General features: G+C 36.6%; 1 protein-coding gene across 1 annotated transcript in view; it reads right to left on the reverse strand.

Annotated features, from left to right (window-relative positions):
- Positions 1 to 20,204, reverse strand: part of RELN (reelin) — a 557,548-nt gene that overhangs the window by 222,343 nt on the left and 315,001 nt on the right. Inside the window, exons 10-11 of the mRNA XM_040260785.1 lie at positions 19,325 to 19,565; positions 2,475 to 2,620 (exon numbers count right to left, since the gene is read on the reverse strand). Of these exons, the coding sequence (XP_040116719.1) occupies positions 2,475 to 2,620; positions 19,325 to 19,565 (387 nt within the window). The remainder of the gene's footprint in view (positions 1 to 2,474; positions 2,621 to 19,324; positions 19,566 to 20,204) is intronic.

The raw sequence follows: 20,204 nt of genomic DNA on the forward strand, positions 1-20,204 counted from the left end.
TACTGGAACAGAAATCTGCTGACAATGTCATGGCTTGAAAGTACCAGCCTCTTAACTGTGACCAAAACCTGATATATCTTAGCACTGAGAATTGGCCAAAGAAACCATGTGAATCACTCAGTGAATGGAATTTGGTCTGATATTCCTGTGTCTGTGTTGACTTTACCTCTTTTTTCAAGCATAAATACTTTTATTTCTTTTGGTTTATTTTGGGAGATGAAAGTTTTGGTTTAACCACAAATTCTTGTATCATTAGTGCTCTGAGATAACAGAAGGTCTGATCTGTTAACTGGAATATGTTTTTTGCCAGTTATTTTTTGGATTAGTACATTAATTTTCTAAAGTATGTTTGGTTTCTTTTAATATAAAATCTATTCCTTTCTAAGCTTAATTCCTAAAGGTTTTTCCATTTGAACTAAGTCTCCACTAATGTTAGTACTGGAGAGCTGTGTGGACCATTAGTTGATATAGTAAAGCATTCTTTTGTTCTTCTATAGATGACCTTTAATAATAAAACAAGCTAAAACAAAGAAGAGGACATTCTGGGAGAGGAAATATGTGGATATGAAGGCCATAGGTAAAAATAAATTTTATCTCTTCCCCAAAGAATAAGAGGACACTAGAACTTTGAGGAAAGAGATACATAGCTAACTAGCTAGCCAGTTAACTAAAAAGGAAAGGGTTTGCATGTCAGAATGTTACACTGGAGACTTGTGTTTTTGTCTCTGCTTTAGTAGGAAGGAGGCGGGGTATCTGGATATCACTGGGACGTCACCTGAGTGATGTATAGGTCTCACTGAAAAAGAATAACCTGTCACTGCTGCATGGATAGCACAGACTTGGAGAGGTGAAGGAGTGGAGGTCAATGAGTCTTTGGTGCTTGAAAATTTGGGACCCTCTCATACGCAGTCAAGTTGCATTGTCAGGAAAGGGATCTGAATTGGTCTTTTATATCAGAAGTCAGAAAGAGCTGATATGCTGGTGATGGGTCTTTTATCTCCAGAAAGTGGGTAAAGAAGACTTGGGTGCATGGTCAAAGTTCTAGATCCCACCATGGTCTATGAGGGGAGTAGAATGAGCCCTGTTTGTGTAAGGAAAGCAGCCAGCCTCCTGGGGAGATCTTGGACACAAGAAAGAGAAACAATGGTTGCTGGTCCTTCAAGTAGACACCAGAGCCATACTGGACATGGAACTTCAAGGGTGACAAGAACCTCAGAAGAGAAGGACTTTGTGGACTTAAGGGCCTTAGCATTACTGCTAGGCTTGGAGAGGTCAATGGTACCCACTGGGGGGGGGGCGGTCCCTCAAGGTGTCAGTTTTCTTCAGAGGCAGAAGAGCAGGGCTGCGTGTACTAGTAGAAATCTCGCTTGCAACAGTGAGAGATCCTGATGTGGCAGCAGAAAGTCAAGCAGCAGCAGCTCAGGCTGCCGGTCAGATTTCCCTCTTATTGGGTCCAAATGTAGTTTCTGGGCAATGTATAGGAAGTGGGGAGCCCAAGAAGTCCATGGTGGCCCTCTGGTCCCTCAGACACTTAGGTCCCATCCAGTTTTGATTGAATTTGTTGAGATCAGAGATATGTAAATACCTCAAATGTTGTATTCTTGAAAAGTTTCTGATAGTTAATAGTTAAGTCATTGCTATTTCATAATCATTATGAAAACTATATTTTATGTTAATTTCATTCACCTTCATCATGGTTTCAGAAAACATGCACTAAACAGTAAGAACCTGGTGTTCTGATTACAAGTCTATACGTATTGAAAAAAAGAAAGAAAAAAAGGCCAGGTGAGAACCAGAAAATTTCTAGAATTCCAACACACACTTATCTTACGAATTTTGATTCTCTGAACCTGTTAATTTTTCTCAATTTGAACTTCTGAAAGTGGCATTCAATTAATAGAAATATCTTAGGGATACTGGACCCAGAAGAAGGCACACAGTTTAGAAAAGCAAGAAAATACTACCACCAAACCATCTTCATGGTTTCAACATCAGGCTCATATCCTTTCTTTAAAAATCTCTAAATGGTAAATTTTACCCCCCCAAACAACTAATTTGTTATGAATCAAAACCATACTCCACTAAAAGTCGGCAACAGCATCTATATAAATCTCAGATCCCGGGGAGACAACTGAAAGTCTCAATATAAAACTGGAAAGATTTTATATGCTATACACATTGAAAAAACAAAAAACAAAACTTTTCCTGGTAAAAGCTGCATAAACAAAGATGAGATATAAGTATTCAACTGAAGTTAAAAGATATTTGCAATCACAGATTTTTAGTAGGCATAAAATAATTGACTGCTTAATAAAGAATGTTTAAGATAAGTGTACCCCTTTGGCTTGTCCATGATAAGACTCTCCAGTATTGACTTAAGTATGCTTTTGCTAGTTAACAATATGCATTTAGAAATATGTCCAGTGGAATAAATGTAAGTGCTATACACAGCATGGGAGATAACAATTACTTACCCTGTAGGCTGGCTCTCGAATTCTTCTGACCACTGCTCTTGAATATCCTCTGTAGAAAGATCTACATCCCGGGTGGTGGCAAAATTGAACTCACTGCCTTCATTTCCATGGAAATAAATGGAGTTCCCATCTGACTGACAGCTATGCTGTAGATAAAAAGAGAGCGTGGGGTGTCCATTGAATTGGTTTTATGGCTGTATCTGTCTTATTCATGTATAATTAGAGTTTTTAGAAAAGTCACTATATTATTCCCTCTGTGATGGACTCTGAAATCAAAAGAGCTTGTTACCTCTTTTTCTTTTTTTTGGTCTTATTTAATTCAGTTACAGTTTCTTTCTAACTTATTAAGTTATCACAAAAAGAGAGTCAAGAGACCATTTGAGCTTTGCCACCTCAGCCTTCAGTGTGAAACAAGAATATTTTAATTGAAATAATTTCCCATCTTTACCATAGTCCTTGTTGTAGGAATTAAGTGTGATAATGACTTGTCATATATTTTCAATACTGTGGTTATGGACTTAAATCACACTGACCTTTTCAATATTCCATATATTTCTGGCTTGCCATTCAAGCCTTTCACAATTTGTCTCTAAATGGGATATGAGCAGAATAGCTTGCTAATCAAAACATGGAATACAGAAAAGGTCAAAGTAATCCCTGATATGATCGTATATTCTCAGCCAGCTTTTGAGTAAAAGTTTCTGACCAGATCTAGGAAGTACATGATGTCCCCGATGAGGAGCCTGTAAACAACAAAATTTGTTATTCTCCAAAACAACACCAGGCTTACAGAAAAATACATAAATTAAAAAAAAAAATACACATCATCACACAACAAAAGAAAAATAATTTCTTGTGATGCTTTTTTTAATATACTTTTTTTTTCCAGCTTCAAGTGAAGAATCAAAGGCAAGATCCAACTATAGAGCTGGGTAAACTGAGTACTTAACTTTAAAAAATATGATAAGTTTTTGCATTAATCATTTTCTGATAATGTCACACATAGAGACATGCTAATAAATAAAAGATCAAACATTCTTTCAAGTTTTATATACTCTTAAGATAGAAATGAAGAAAAATAATTGGACAGAGAATTTCAGTTAGATTCTGTGACTGTAGGTTCTGTAGGGCAAGGATCATATTCCTGTATTCCAGGTCTTAGCAAAATACTTGGCATTATTTGTTGAATAATTTAATAAATAAATAAATTATGATATGGTTATGTCTTTCAGGTAATTAATTTTTATGGAAAACTCACAAGGTAGGAAGCATCAAGGAAGTCAGTGGAGGGAAGAGGTTTATAATTGATTATAATAATAATCTAATCTTTGCTCTAAAAGATTGCAGCCAAGTTGAGATGTATCAAAGGCCGCACATGGAAAGTGCTAACAAGTGAAAGAAGGTAGCAGTCACTGTGTCCAGGGCTGGTCTAAATGAGCAGTCTTCATGGGAGAGCAGGTCTTCAACTGGCTTTAAAGGATGGATAAAAATCCAAGTTGGATGACAAATATGAATGAATGATAGGTGATAAGTAGGTGTAATTTTGAGAATTAGATTGGAGCCTGACTGTAGAGGATCTTAAATGATATTCTGAGATCACTGCTATATTCCATCAGTGGTGATATTCTAAAACAGAGCAGTAATATGTGCAAAGAATTATTTTATGACAATTAAACTGATTGTGGCAGATAAAATCAATGGGGAGGGAAATCAGACTGCTACAATGAAAGAGTAAAAAAGCTTCCAGAAGTTTCCAGATGTTCAGGAGAGTTGGAGCATATGATCTTGGGGGAGTCATTTCACAGCACTAAGACAGAAGGCATACACGCTGTGTATGTCAGCTTGAAAGTGAAAGTGTTAGCTGATCAGTCGTATCTGATTCTTTGCAATCCCCTGGACTATAGCCCACAGGTTCCTCTGTCCATGGAATTCTCCAGGCAAGAATACTGGAATGGGTCGCCATTCCCTTTTCCTGGGGATCTTCCTAATCTTGGGATCAAACCCAGGTCTCCCATATTGCAGGTATATTTTTTACCATCTGAGCCACCAGGGAAGCCCCCAGGTTAGATAATGCTATACTGTGTGGCAGGCTTCATCTGCTTGAAGATCTTCTTCACACCACAATGAGTACACATTATTCATGGATGCTACACTGAGCTCATTGTATGCAATCCTTAATCCACACAGATTGATCACAACTAGGATTTAGTTTATTTAACAACTAGGATTTAGTTTATTTAACAGTAAAATGAAACTGTCAAGTAATGACAAACCCAAAGATCCTTGACTACTATGTACTCTATAACGATAATGGAATGCCAACTAGAATAACAAAGATTACCTTCCTAATAATAAAGCCACCAAGCTCTAAAGAGTGGTTTTTACAATTATCTTCTCATTCTGGAATCCTGAGCAACTTCAGTTCAGCTCAGTCACTTATTTGGGTCTGACTCTTTGTGGTCTATATTAATTTGGAATTAATATGACTTTTACTCCGGTGCAAATGATATTAGGTCATTGTCCAAGTAAGAGGCAACCATGAAACATCCATACACAAGAAAATGGAATAATCTCATGTTACAATTTAGAAGAATATATTTGTGTAATGAAAAGAGTGATTTGCTTAGTATAAAGTCTTGTCACTTTGGACTAAACGTCAATTTAATTATTTCCATTTTGATTCTGTTTACCTCAAAACTGTTTGTTAATATTTGAAGACTCTGTGTTACACATAATTATGCTTTACTACTCTTCCAAGATTTATTTATTAACACATTTGATGCATATTTTAATTTAGTTGCTGCTGCTGCTGCTACTAAGTCACTTCAGTTGTGTCCGACTCTGTGCGACCCCATAGATGGCAGCCCACTAGGCTCCCTCGTCCCTGGGATTCTCCAGGCAAGAACACTGGAGTGGGTTGCCATTTACTTCTCCAATGCATGAAAGTGAAAAGTGAAAGTGAAGTCACTCAGTCGTGCCCAACTCTTAGCGACCCCATGGACTGACTGCAGCCTACCAGGCTCCTCTGTCCATGGGATTTTCCAGGCAAGAGTACTGGAGTGGGGTACCATTGCCTTCTCCTAATTTAGTTGAGATGGAAAATTTTTGTAAATAAACATTATGAAACTGAATACCATATTGTTAAACTCATTTTACAAACTTAAAATAAGATATTAAAAAAAACAGGTATATTTTAAAGGATCTTTTTGTTAGTTATTTGGCTGTTACCAAACACATTTGGTGGCTTAGTAGACCATTTGTGATAATGCAACTGTTATAAATTAGCTATCAGAAATATATTTTTTATATTTCTTAATTTTGTATCTCTGTGAGATTATGGGTATTCACTAAACTCACTATGACGATCATTTCATGAGGTATGTAGTCAAATAATTATGCTGTACACCTTAAACTTCTATAATGTTATATATCAATACCTCAATAAAACTGGAAGAAAAAATTAGCTGTCCATATACCTTTATACCCTGTATGGGTAGAGGTGCTTGAACTTCCCCCTTGAACCCAATTCAATTAATTGAGCTGAGGAGATTAAAGTTATTAAAAAAAAAAAACCAATACTAGAAACTAAAAGCATTCTTAACACGGAATGACAACTCAGTTACTGTCCATCCTCAAGGAGTCTGGCAATCAGAATCAGAAGGCATGTTCTGTGTTGATGTTCAAAGGACAAAATTCTGTAAAGCAGTTATCCTTCAACTAGAAAATAAATAAAATTTAAAAAAGAAGGCATGTTCTGATGCATTTTCTCTACTGAATGGCTACATAGTTCTGCACAACTCATTTAACCCATCTAGGCCTCAGTTTCTTAGGCTGTAGACTGGGGCCACAAATGTCTATATCCTAGAGACACTGTAAGAAGCACAAATTATATTATATGTGGAAGTGGTTTTTTGGAAATCTCTAAGTGCTACAAAATAATTGTTTTATTTCTGAATATGCTATTTTCCAAAAATAAGCTATTATATTCCCTTAGCAGTATATACCCATAGCAGTAGGTTATAGAGAAATAGAACATTAAATCTATTTTGAACTGTGTTTCTCATTGTAAGTCATTAAAATTCTTCAGAACAACTTAAAACCTGTAATAAAATGTAAAAGAATACACTGCACAATACAATATGGTAAAATATTACAATCATTCATTAATTTTCAGAATATACTGAATCATGAATTAGAACTTTAAAGCTCTCCAAATGTTGGCAGATTACCAAACATTTCCCTTAGGAAAACTTAATGATGCAAGGAATCCGCTGCCATTTTTCTTACAGATGAACTTTCATTGTATAACATACATGTGTTTATGTTAAAAATCCCAACAAAATGTGAATTTAAAGAATGAAAAGAATTTTAGGAAATTACTCAGTGGTTTTAATACCCAGTTGTTTTTGCTTTGCAGCTATTCAAATTCATGTCATTTACATGCAATGACAATTAAAATCTAAACAACTTCATAAAGCAGTTAAATTTCTAACTGTGAGATATATGAGCTCTTGATACAATAAAAACAAGAATACTTTGGAATTTAGGACAATTTTATATTGAGTATATTAAAAATATAGCAGGTTTTCTTGAACAAATGATTACAAATAACATGTGACTTTCTGAGTCTCAATTTTTGAATAACTTATGGTGAATATCAAATAATTAAGAATTTATTTTGAGTAAAATAAAGATAGATAAAATTATGCAGGTGGTTCTATATATTTCTTTCTATCCTTAGCCCTCCTAATTACATGACATTAAATATTATTTTTACTTTATTTCATTATTTTAGCATTGACCAATGACACATACTTTATACCTCTAGGTTCTAGGAAAACTCCAATTTTTAAAAATCCTTAATATATCATCCTTATTTGTTTCCATCTATCAATCAAAAATATTTCTCTACTTTGCTGTTACATGGATTTCCTTTACTTGAAAAGCAGAACACACTGTAACTAAGTGACATGGATTTGCCATTCAGAAAAACATCAACAGGAAACATCAGTGCAAATTCCTCAATATAACAAGTCTTTGGCCACAATTCAGGATAGCATTTTCCTAAGGTTGCTCTCTATACTCTGCTGAAAATGTTAATGACTTCACCTCTGTACTTGTAAAAAAAGCACTTGCAATCCCCTCCACCATAGTTTAATTAGGTTTTCATCAAAGAAGAACACTGAGGCACCTCTTAATATTATCTCCCTGGGGTCTAATGGCCCTGATGATTCTTTCAGGTATCTGTAGCCTTACAAATTATTTTTGACGATATCCTTTTAGTTGGAGTGAGTATACTGGGCATGTGGGCAATGCCAGCTTGCAGAGAGCTGGTGGCAGATGGAATGAAATCTGCCTGGTGTGTCTTCCCCTCCACATGAGCAGAGAGCCATCCATTTCCTCCATTAAGGAGTTGTCACTCAGCCCACCCAGCTGGAAGACCATTTTTGATAGCCAAGCTGGCTGGTGGCAGACAATTCAGATACAAAGTGCACTTTAAAAGGAAGCTAAAACATCATCTGTAGGAAAATTGAAAATGCATGGCTTCCACCACAGCCAATTTTTTAATGACTGTAATATTTTAAGTGATTATTTTTGCCACTTCAGATTGCTCCTTAGAGAGGAGAGGTTTTTTAATTAAAATCTAGGCAATGCAAACAGATGAGATATGAGGAGCAGAGGAAAGAGAAATAAAATGAATAAAATTAATTAAAATGGCATTGTTGGCAGAGACATAAATTAGCCACTGTCTGGTTGGAAACAAAATATACTGGTATAAAAGTTTCTGGATTAAAGTGAGATGTGTGACTGAGTGACCAGAAATGGACTGACCTACAACATTAGATATAATTTGTTTTCTAAGCCTGTCACCATGCTATAGCTATTATCATATAGAAATATATATTTCCTACATCCTGGTTCAATGGTCTTTAAAGGTATAGACTTTCATGCTTATAAAGAAAAAAACAAAATAGGAAGAGAGTGATTTCTTTCATAGGGCAAAATGAATTTCTCTCATTTTGCACACATTCAATTTCTAGGTAATTTAATACCAGTTAAAAAACTGATAACTTGGCTATAAACACAGTCCAGGTGCAAGAGGGCTGAAGTGCATTTTCTCTAGTCAACACAATAGATTCAACCACAGTGAGCAAATTTTAGGAGTTCAAAGAGTCTTTTTTTTTTTTTCTCATTATTTTCTGGATTCATTAAGCATTTGAATCACTTTGTACTATGATTCATAAAGATTCAACTTATGGTATATTTTGTGACAAGTGTGTAATTATTTGGCAATAGTTATGACAATTCTAAAACAGCCATAGTGACAGATTTGAATTGGAGTAATGAAAGAATAACAATGAAAAATTCCACAGAGCAGTTGTTAACCTTGTCTGTAGAGATCAATATGACTTTCACAATGTCTGAGGTTTTCAGTCTTGCCTCCTCAAATTAATGCCCAGAACACCAGACACAACGTGGGAGGCTGTGAGATACTGAGGAACAAAAGGGCTGGGACTTTATTATACAATGTAGCTGGCTTTGAAAATCAAAGCTGTTTGATCTTGGAGAAGTCACTTAGCTCTAGGAGCCTCCTTATTTTCATCTGTGAAATGGGGGCAGTTGTGAGGATTAAATGAGATAGTGCAAGTAACATGCTTATTCTAAAGATTTTAAATCTTAGGAAATCAGTAAATGCTAATTCCCTTCCTTCTTTCATCCCCTATCTTCATTCATTTAACAAACCTTACCTTAATGAGTACCACTATGCAAATAATTGAGCTCTGTGCTGTGCTAAGTACAAAGATGATGGGAAATGTTACTAGGTTTTTTATGTTCATATAGAATAAAATAAATTTCACATTGAATATTGTATTAACTTGTAATAATTAGTGATTAAATGTGTCAGCTTCAGATCATAAACAAACAAGAAAAGGGAGGCTCTGGGGATTTGTTTGAATGGTTATTTTTAGTAGAATTTATTGAACTTATTTGTTTCTGTGTTATTGCCACTCTTGTCATGGTGATTTGGCTCAATTCCATGTTTCACTAATGCTATTCCACATTAATTACTGTACAAATAGGCCTCATTGGGGGGAAATTGTGAAAAACACACTACTTACATTTAACCCTTCATCCCCAAAGAACGCTTATTAGTTTAACAAATTATATTCTGGCTCATTTTACAATATCATGTACCCACCTCTTGGGGGAAACATGACAATAAGAGCAATGCAATCCAAAATGAAGAACATCCCAAGCAAAGCGAATTTAGAGAGACAGCATGCAATTAACCAAGCTGGAATCTAGCCAGAAAATCATAGTTAACATTCCGATTCTTAATAGAAAAAGACATGAGAACATGGTCTAGCCACAAGTCTTACTGAGCTCAGGTTTATCCTCATTAGAAAGCTAGTACTCAAATCCCTCAAGTCACAGACCAGATAGTTTCCAGTACAGCGATTTGCAAAGCATATTTCTGGAAAGCATATCTGATTTCCTCCTGTTTGTCCTTACAGTCTAAAAAAAGAAAATCACTAAATGGATTTTTGAAATCTTTTTCTGGGGTGCCCAACTTATGGAAGACAAGTTAGGCATTATAGCAGGCAGATATTGCTCTGCCAGGGGACTAGATTCTCAAAACACTCATTTAGAAATAAATTCTTCTTTGAATGTAATCATCCCTTTAACCATTTGTCTTTGACTTTTTTCACTAGCCTCAACTTGTGTTAAGACTACATTTTCAGACAAATTAGTTTACATTTTTTCCATAATTTGGATGTTACAACCTTTATTCTCCATTAATGATTCAACAATTTGTGATAATAGTATTAGACAAGTGACAGCAGAACCCCAGAATGAAAGCTCCAATTCTTATTCAGGACTAGAGATCTGCCTAGTGTCCACTGGGATAATGAATTTGGCAAATGCATAATGTACAAGAGCTATAAGAAAATTAATAGACTCTCTTTTCTGACTTAATGCTTCTCCTTAATGAGTTGTTGATTTACCTAATTCACCTAATGGCTCCTCATTAGGGCCCTTTGGTGTTTGTTAAACTAGGAAAATTGACATTATTATTGGATATTTATCAACAGTAAATGGAAGAGAGAGGAAGCAGTCTAACTGGAGGTAGAAATAAAAGATTAAGATATGGCCCTTCTAAATTCTGTATACTGAGTTACTCACAATCCTTGACATACATCTGAAAAATTTAATAAATTACTTTTTAAGAAAAATTATTTTAAATACATTTGATCACAGCCTATTCTAAAGGACAAACCTTCACAACAGAATCTGTGACATTTAATGTTGATTTACTTCTCAACACAAGTTGACATAAATGTGCAGAAGGAATAATCTGGCATTCTTTGCTATCCATACAATGAACTAGGATAATAAAGAGAAAAAGATGAGCAGGTGTAGGCACAGCAATCAGAGTGGGAAGATTTCTTAAAAATAAAAAATACACGGAACAGCACCTGTCTCCTAGTGATCTGCATTTAATCTGTGGGTCATTTCCAGAGTTGACAGAAGCCAGTGATTTATGCCTTTGCAAGCTGAGGGTAACCAGGCTAGCTGAGCAGACATAAACATTTATTAACAGTGACTGAGCAAAGCATGCACGCTGTCTCCCACACAGATATGAAGGAGTTGTGGATGCTTCATGCTTTCAAAATACAAATTTTGGCTGCCACCAAAGATGGGGGTAAATAAACAAAATGAAGCAGCTGCTTGACCAATATTTATCTCCATGGCATATTGATCCATTTGGAAATTTTGCTTCACTGGGTACTATTAAAGGATAGAAAAAATAAAAACCAAAATATCTCCTCATACCTCTTTCCAAATCATTTGTTCCTGAGTTCTTCTGAGTACTTTCCTGACCTTTGCAGGTCTTTTCTTTAACAGTGAGTTATAGAAAGCAGGTAGCTGCAACAGCTCCAGGCTGACCCTTTAAAATTTTACATTTAGCACTTTTCTTTGAACTTGAAATTAAGGACATTTTCAGATTGCAGTATGTGTGTTTGAGGAGTTGGGAAGAGATAACTTTGATGGATTCTTCTGGATGTTTCAAGAATGACTAAGAAAACCTGGGCACTAAGTTCTCAGGCTCTTTATAGACATGCAGTATTTACCTACTGTAGATATAAAATTTAGATCAAAAGGCCTTCCTCATAGTGCTGGCAACTACAGATGATTCATGAAATGCCACCATTACTACGGCTTCTTTTACTACTTATCATAATTATGGTTGTTATTATTATTTATTATCCAGTATCCATGCTACTCAGTGGAGATGCATATCAGAATCCTACCCAAGGTGAAACACTGATTCTTGATTCTATATGTTTGAAATGGAAGGGGCTGAAAAAAATCAACCATTTCCCTTAAACTTTGACGACAAAACCAATACCATTCTCAAACAGTCAGAGCACCAGAAGTTGCCCTTAGATTACTCATTCTCCCATTTCAGGCAGGAAGAATGTGCCTTCCACCATTAAATGTGGCAAAACACCCACAGCCACCTTACAGTTTGAGGTGCTGCCAGGGAATGGCAGCTGTGGCAGCAGTAGCCCATTCCAGCAACTGCAGACTGACACAATATATCCTGTATCTTCAGAATAGAAACAACTGACACAAGAAATTCTTGATTAGTCTAGAAAATCATTTATAAAAGTATATAAAAAAGAAAGGATGCAATTGTCTAGAAAAGAAGGAAATATTATTGAAAGTGAAAGTGAAGTCACTCAGTTGTGTCCGACTCTTTGTGACTCCATGGCCTGTAGCCTGCCAGGATCCTCCATCCATGGGATTTTCCAGGCAAGAATACTGGAGTGGGTTGCCTTCTCAAAAGTATTATTACAACCAGTAATTAAGACAGGTGATTCAATATCAAGTGAGTTCAGACTCCTTGGCTTTCTGAGTCCACGGCTGGCTTACTGTGGAGACTGCTAATGAGGGTGGTGCTCTGGGGAGCTTTCTGATTTCCAGGACTAGATTTACAGGCATTTAGAGCCCCACCTATTTGGTTGTGAACAGAGGGCTACTTAGGGATTCATGGGAAATAATAAAATCATGATGGTAATTAGAAACACTCTAAGAATGTGTTGCCCCTTTTCTTCCACATGGGCAAGCTCTCTGGAAAAACACTGGATGCTAAGTCAGACAAGGCCATGAACTTGCAAAGAGAATGGAGGAAAAACACAGATGGCTTCCTAGGAAGAACATATTAATTCTGTAACCTCTTACAGTCCTCTTTAGCTTACTAATCCAAATAAAAAAGCGCAACAAACATAAGGTTGGGTTCTACATTAAAAGCTGATACTGTTAGACACCTACTTCATATTAATTACTAAAGAGCCAACAGATGGTAATGGCTTTCTACCAACCCAGGACAGATTTAAACTGGTGACCTATAATTGCAGTTCTCCAGATCACACAACTCCTTAAGTTAATTACTCTATTTGGTCTTTTATTATTCTGCCCTACTTGAGATAAACAAGGACAGGCTCAGATAAAATGGATTAAGTATTATTACCAAAGAAATGGGAAACAAATCTAAAGAAGATAAGGAAAAATATGTACTATGAATGCTAGTGACTCATTTTTATCTTTCCTTTTTGACCTGCCACTCTTCAACTCTATTTTCAACATCAACATCCTCACTACTATTACTTCATTTTACGAATAGCACTTAAAAATCATTTGTTGTTAATAATGAAAATTATTAATTTTTTAATTATGTGAATGTCATTTCAACTTAATTCCAATGGAAATTGGTCCTAGTTTGACTGTCAAAAGTTACACCTATGGGAAATACTTGTGTCCAAACTAATACATTTACTTCATTTAATTCTGATATCATCTTAATGACATACATGATGACATAGTTTGTGAATCATGTATTTTTCTATCCTATTCTTCCTTCTGCCCTCCTAACTGGGGTTGTCAGCTCAATTCTTTGCCTTCTACTTATTTTTCTCTATATTCACTTCCCTGTGGAGCTTATTTGTACTCAAAATTTTCAATGAAGAAGACACGTACTTATTAAAACCTTTCTATATGCCAGGCACTGTTCTAAGGTTTACATGTATCTTCTTATTTAATTATCACAACAGGAGATGGATTCTACTATCATCCCTATTAAAGGTGAGGATACTGAGAAACCAAGAGGTTAAATAACTTGCCCAAGACCATAATGGCTAGTAAATGGTGAAACCAAGATTTGAACTCTGTTAAGCTCATTTTCTTAACAGTTTTGCTATATCCAGTCCCATTCACAATATTTTTGCCCTCATGTCATCTTTGAATATAAAATTTATTTTCTTTCTTCACAGATTAGATCTTGGTATTTTTTCAGCTTTTCATTTGTTCAACTAGCACAATGTATCATGTGCCAAACACTGGAGATTCAAAAAGAGCAGAAACAGTTCCTAAGCTTAAGAAGCTAACATGCTAACTAGGGAGACAAACGTAACTACAAGAAACATTGTAAACGCTCTCATAGATGTATATGTATGCTGTAACAGAATGTTGAAATAAGGTGTCAATAAAACAGGTGCTACTCCTCATTCCAAAGTGAAATGATGGACCAAATATAAGGACCTAACAAAGTGAAATGATGGACCAAATATAAGAACCTAACAAAAGAGGTAGTGAAATGACTCAGCCACTTCCCTAAATTGAGAATGAGAGAGCCTGAAGCTGCAGTAGGTTGGCAGCTGGAAAGCAGAGGGATGATTCCTTTCCAGAGGGTTGTTGGTGAACTGTGAGTCACATCCACGACCTTGCAGGGGAGGAAGGTATTATCCACTTGCCTCAAGCCTGGGGCTCAGGATTTCAAGGTCATTCCTTGGAAGGGATTCTGTAAGGGCTTAGACTAAACAACTGGGGCAGCCTGGCAGGCGTCTGGGTAACAAGAGGGCTGCATTTTGAAGCAACTAACTTCTTTTCTCCCAATGATGGATTCAAAGTGAATGTTCACCACAGACTAGGATTGGACCCATGCACACAAGAGGCAATCTGGTCTAAGATCCTGCCCCCAGGGGCTTCCTGGAGGGGCAAAGAGCCCTCAGCAGAAAGAGGTTGAAGGATGCTTGGGGCTGGTGCACGGGGATGATCCAGAGGGATGGGGTGGGAGCGGGGTTCATGTTTGGGAGCTCATGTACACCTGTGGTGGATTCATGTCAATGTATGCCAAAACCAATACAGTATTGTAAAGTAAAATAAAGTAAAAAAAAAAAAAAGTCTACACATTAAAAAAAAAAAAAGAGTCCCATTGGGAAGTAGGAGAAGTAGACATAACCTGAGAGATATACACTGGGGAGCTACAGGTGAGAAATCCCCGGTTTTGGTGAAAAGTGGTAACATATCCAAAGAGCTTTGTTATGGATACAAGAGAAATCCAGCTTCGATCACTTGCCAGATCATGAGATCAATAATTCCCACTCACAACAATAACTGCCTCTTGCTTCTTCTCCTTCCTCCTGACCCAGCCCTGGATGATTCAAAGGTTAAAATTAATGACTTAGTGGAGGAGGGGGAAGGAGTTGAGCACTATCTCTTTTCTACTCAGCAGACTTCAGCTGGAGGAAAGGAGACGCTACGGGTGAAGTTTGGAGTTTGCATTATTATGGTGAACCATGTGGTATTTGTTATTGAACTGAGACTAGATACTACAGTGATTGATTGCTTTTTTGGTCTATCAGCAGTCTTGGGACCTGACTTAGTTTTTGTGCAAAAAGGATACAGATTTTAAAAAGCTATCTGAGTAAATGTGAATGGTTACTAGTGAAGAAGAATGAACTGTATTTTGTAGACAGTCTTCAACCTCAAGTCCTGCTTATTCAACTTCATGGTTATAGCAGCACAGGGAGGAGGCAGACATTAGCTTACACAAAACTTCATCCAGACAATGACATTTGAACTGGGCCCTTAAGGATGCTGGGGAATAACTAGGCATAGAAAAAAGAAAGGTGGAAAAGCATGTCTAAATGGGTGGGGGTGTGAAATTCCATTTTATTTGTGATGCTGGAGGACAGGAGATAAGGATGAAAACTTAGGCTGGACATGGACTGGAAACAGCCTTGAATTACATGCTAGGGAGTTTGGCTTGTCCCCTCAAGGCCTACACAGGAAGCCATCAAAGGTCTTGAGTATGGAGGATGCATGATATAATTTCTATTAAGAATGATGGTGTCATCTTTTGTCAGCGGCATCCTTTTGTATGATTCTTGACTCCAACGTCCTCAGCACAGGAAGTCTGCTACCATGAGACTGTTGATTTCAATTTATTTAGCATTCCCCTGTTCTCACTCTATTTCACCTTCTCTATAGGTTACTGAAAATGCTTCCTACCTCTGTGAGGAAAATATCTTAATATTCCTAACTCCTTAACTTTACTTTAGGTCAGCAGTGATGGACCAGTAAATATGATTGTGAAAATAAAACCAGCTGTTGTAGAGTGGAAGACAAGGAAGCTACCTGTGCTTGGTCTGAATTTGGTCTAGATTTTAATGTATGAAAATCATTCATCTAGGACCTCCCTGGTGGTACAGTGGATAAGAATTTACTTGCCAGTGCAGGAGACACAGGTTCAATCCCTGGTCCAGGAGGATTCTACATGCCACAGAGCAACAGGGACAATGTGCCACAATCACTAAAGCCCGAGTGCCCTAGAGCCCACATACCACAACTGCTGGGGCTGTGTGCTGCCACTGCTGAAGCCCGCTCACCTGGAGCCTATGCTCTGCAACAAGAGAAGCCACTGCAATGAGAAGCCCCATGGTTCAACGAAGAGTAGCCCCTGCTCGCCACAACTAGAGAAAGCCCATGTGCAGCAAAGAAGACCCAGTGCAGCCAAAAACAAAACAAAACAAAACCAGTCATCCAGAGAAAAGAATATATAGTACAAATGGAATAAAGCTAGATCAAGATAAAAAATATAAGAAATACAAGAATCTTTCAGTCTACTGTCAGAGAGTGATGGGGAAGAAAACAGGCAGATAAATTAACAAATAAATGTTGGGAAGAAACATAAGACCAATAGGGAGCATTTAAGTTTATATTTATTACTTGTAAGAGCACAGTTATCAGGCAGCTGAGAGCAAGAGTTCTGAAGTCAGATTCCTGTATTTGAATACTGGCTCCGCCACTGGTAAGAGGAGCATTCTGGACAAGTTACTCAACATCTCCACATCCACTTTCATCTTTTTATAGGTTAATAAAGATCAGCTCTACGAGATTACATACATAATCTCACATACATACCTAGAATAACAAGTCCCTAGAATAATATATGGACAATAAAAAGTAGCTGTTACTACTTAACCCAAGAGTATCCTATCTGTGCTTGGACATTTTTTCTTGAATAAATTCTACTCTGTAATGAAAAACAATGAAGCACTCAATTGATGTTATACTCAATCTCTGATTTAGTTAAGATGTAAGCATCTTGGAGGCTTTTAATGAGTATTATTTAGAAAAGACAACATATAGTCTGAACAAACAAACAATACTCTCAAAACTAAAAAGTCCAAAACAAAGCAACGTTCAAAACATGTCTTATGACCAATAGGAACACTGAGATATGTTTTCTAATTGGTTGTACTCTGTTTTCATCTCAGAGGCCACCCATTAAAGGAAAAATATTTGATGGAGAAATTGCATACAGTTTAAATAAACAATTTTTATTTCTAGAACTCCAAATCACTTGGCAAAAGCAATTTTTTTCGTGCTAGAGGTGTGAGTCAAAATGCAAAAGGTTGGTCATATAAATGAGTTAAAATGACAATCTTAGATTTTATCATTGCACTTATTTAAAATTTTAAAAAGAAACATTAGAGAAAAGCTTCTATGTGATAGTCAAAAACCCTGGTACAAACCATTTCTACAATGATTTTTTCTTAATAGGCAACTAGGCAAGTAGGTAACTAAGCGAGTCTCAAATGTGTGATTAGTAAGCTTAGGAAGAAGATGAGAGACCACAAAGCACAAGTATACTCCACACAAAGTTGTAATTTAAGTAACCATTACTACAAAGGAAACCCATACTTCATACATTTTTAACATGGGTGGTACCAAAGTACAATGCATTAAGAAACCAAAAAGTTAATTAAATTAGTATAATGATAGCTTATAAAAAAGGCACAAAAAGTACATATAATATATAGTAAAGGGAACTGAGATCAAATAATTACCAAATGATCATCACGGGACAAGACTGTGAATCCCAGGCCCTGAGGTCTCCATGTGTTTCCTGGGTTTACATATCTTGCCAATGGTGAACAACAGAAATCCTTCTCTTAATCAAGTAGTAGTGGGATATGATACAGGCTATCCTTACAAAGGTTCTTTTCCACGCCCATATGAAAGGTGTCCATGACTCTTTAAAGGATCCAAACGAACCAAAGTTTTAGAGTCTTTATCAGAACAAATCTCCATAAGGTTTACTGGGTGTTTTCTCATGTTGACCAAAGATGATGTCTGTTCCTAATGCTAGTCAGTATCTAGAGTTTGATTTGCTAAGCACCAACTTAACTGTGTCAGGAGGGTTTTCTAAAAAGGTGAAGGTTTCCTAAATAATTTATTTATTTTTTATTTTTTTGGTCATACCACATAGCATGTTGGGTCTTAACTTCCCAATCAGAGATTGAACCTGGCCCCCCCCCACCCTGCACTGGAAGGCAGAGTCTTAACCACTGAACCACCAGGGAAGTACTCTAAACAATTTGCAACCCATAAATTATTAAAAGGAGATGAGTGTCTTATATCTTTCTATTCTGCTTGTGACTTCTGTGACCTCAACCCCATTCAGCACAGAGGTCCTTTTTTTCTTTTTTTGGTAACAGTAAGTCACATTTTTAAAAACTCTCCAATCTGCATCTGTACTTTATTTTTTTCATACTTGAAACTTGAGAGAGTCCAGTTGAAGATCAAACGATATCTTAAAATATTGCCTTGACATAGTATCTTACTCCACACACTCTCTGGGCAGGCAAGCCAGTGATTTTAATTCTCATTCAAAAAGTGAGCTTTTAAGACTTTAAGGTTTCATCACTGGTCATATCTTCAGACTTTATCACAAGTCTCAACTGAGTATCTATTTTAGACAACCATTTCAAACACTGCCGAAGGCCTCTGCTTTGTGCTATCATCTTCTAGCCTTTATGTATGTGATTTATGATTCTAGAAACACTAGTCTTCCCATCTGGCCAACTTGAAATGACCCTTCAGTCTATTCCTATTTTCTTGGATAGCCTTCCTAATCCCTCACATCTGGATCTAGCACTGTATATTGCATTTCTACGGCACCTTAAACTTTCCCAGCAAATCAACAATTATGCTGTTTTGCACATGCACGTTGCTATATGTAACCTCCCACTAAACTAACAGACAATAAAAGGAAAAGACGTATCTGCCTTTTGTGGTTATATTCTCCAGGTTCAGCCCAGTACATGGCACCATGGGTTCTCAAAAATACTTGTTCAAAGGATGAACAAATGAATGATTTCCCATTCTTACAAAAGAGAGTAAAGTGATATTACCTATTCTTTTAATCGCGGTTTTAGTAAAATACTTCACGACCTCATGGACTATACAGTCCATGGAATTCTCCAGACCAGAATACTGGAGTGGGTAGCCTTTCCCTTCTCCAGGGGATCTTCCCAATCCAGAGATTGAACCCAGATCTCCCACACTGCATGTGGATTCTTTACCAGCTGAGCCACAAAGGAAGCCCAACTGAGCAACTTACACTTAATAAAATACTTTAGTAAAATAGTGGTTTAGTACAATTTGGTTTATTGAGCTTTAGGTTTTAGGGAGAAGGAGCAAAAGAGAGATCAAACCTTCACTGTAGCTCCTGGGAAGAAAAGCCAGTTGCCCGTGTCTACTGGATCCAGATTGTCTTCTAAAACAACTTGTCTGTGAGCTGAGTTGATGACGAGGATGTTATCTAAGGCCCAGCAGGCTTCATACACTTCACCTACTTGTAGATTTTCCTGCTTCCACTGAAACTGGACATTCTCCCCTTTGGCGTCTTCAGGAAGGTAGAGGATGTGGATGATGGTACTGACATTGGAAGGGGCTCTGGAGAGATAATTGGTGCCACAATAAAGTTCAACAGTATCCACTTTATCTTTCTTATAGATCCATTTTGTTTCTTAATTAAGATTGTGGTTTTCTTATCTTAAAACATTACACATTATGGGTGAAATACTCATAATCTTATACCCCTTAAACCTTTTAATATATGTGGTTATTAAGATGTCCATATTGAGTGATGGGAGTTTAAATATCAAACGTCTTAAAGAGCTCTACTTTTAAAACAAGGCAGGCAGTAAGTTAACTCAGGTAAGTCAGTAAAAGGATAATTGAAGAGAAAATGGTACACAACTGCCTTGGCTCTTGTAAAAAATCAAAGAGTATCCAGCACAGTATTTTGTAAATGGTAGATACTCAATCTAAAACTATATACTTTATATGATACTAAGAAGAAAAAAAGGAGAGAAACTGTAAAATTATCTTAATTTTAATTCTTACTTTGAAATTTTATATCTATTAGAGATCACAGTATATTGTATGTTTCAAAATCAACATTTACATGAGTTACTTTATTTCTAGAAAACAAATACTTTTTTGTTTTGAAAATGTGAGATTTGCCATGAGAATTAAATGCTTTCATTTAGAATTCTTTAGATTTCCATGCATACCAGTCTTTAAAAACAT

This window comes from Oryx dammah, unplaced genomic scaffold, assembly GCF_014754425.2.
Source record: "Oryx dammah isolate SB20612 unplaced genomic scaffold, SCBI_Odam_1.1 HiC_scaffold_18, whole genome shotgun sequence".
Classification (NCBI taxonomy): domain Eukaryota; kingdom Metazoa; phylum Chordata; class Mammalia; order Artiodactyla; family Bovidae; genus Oryx; species Oryx dammah.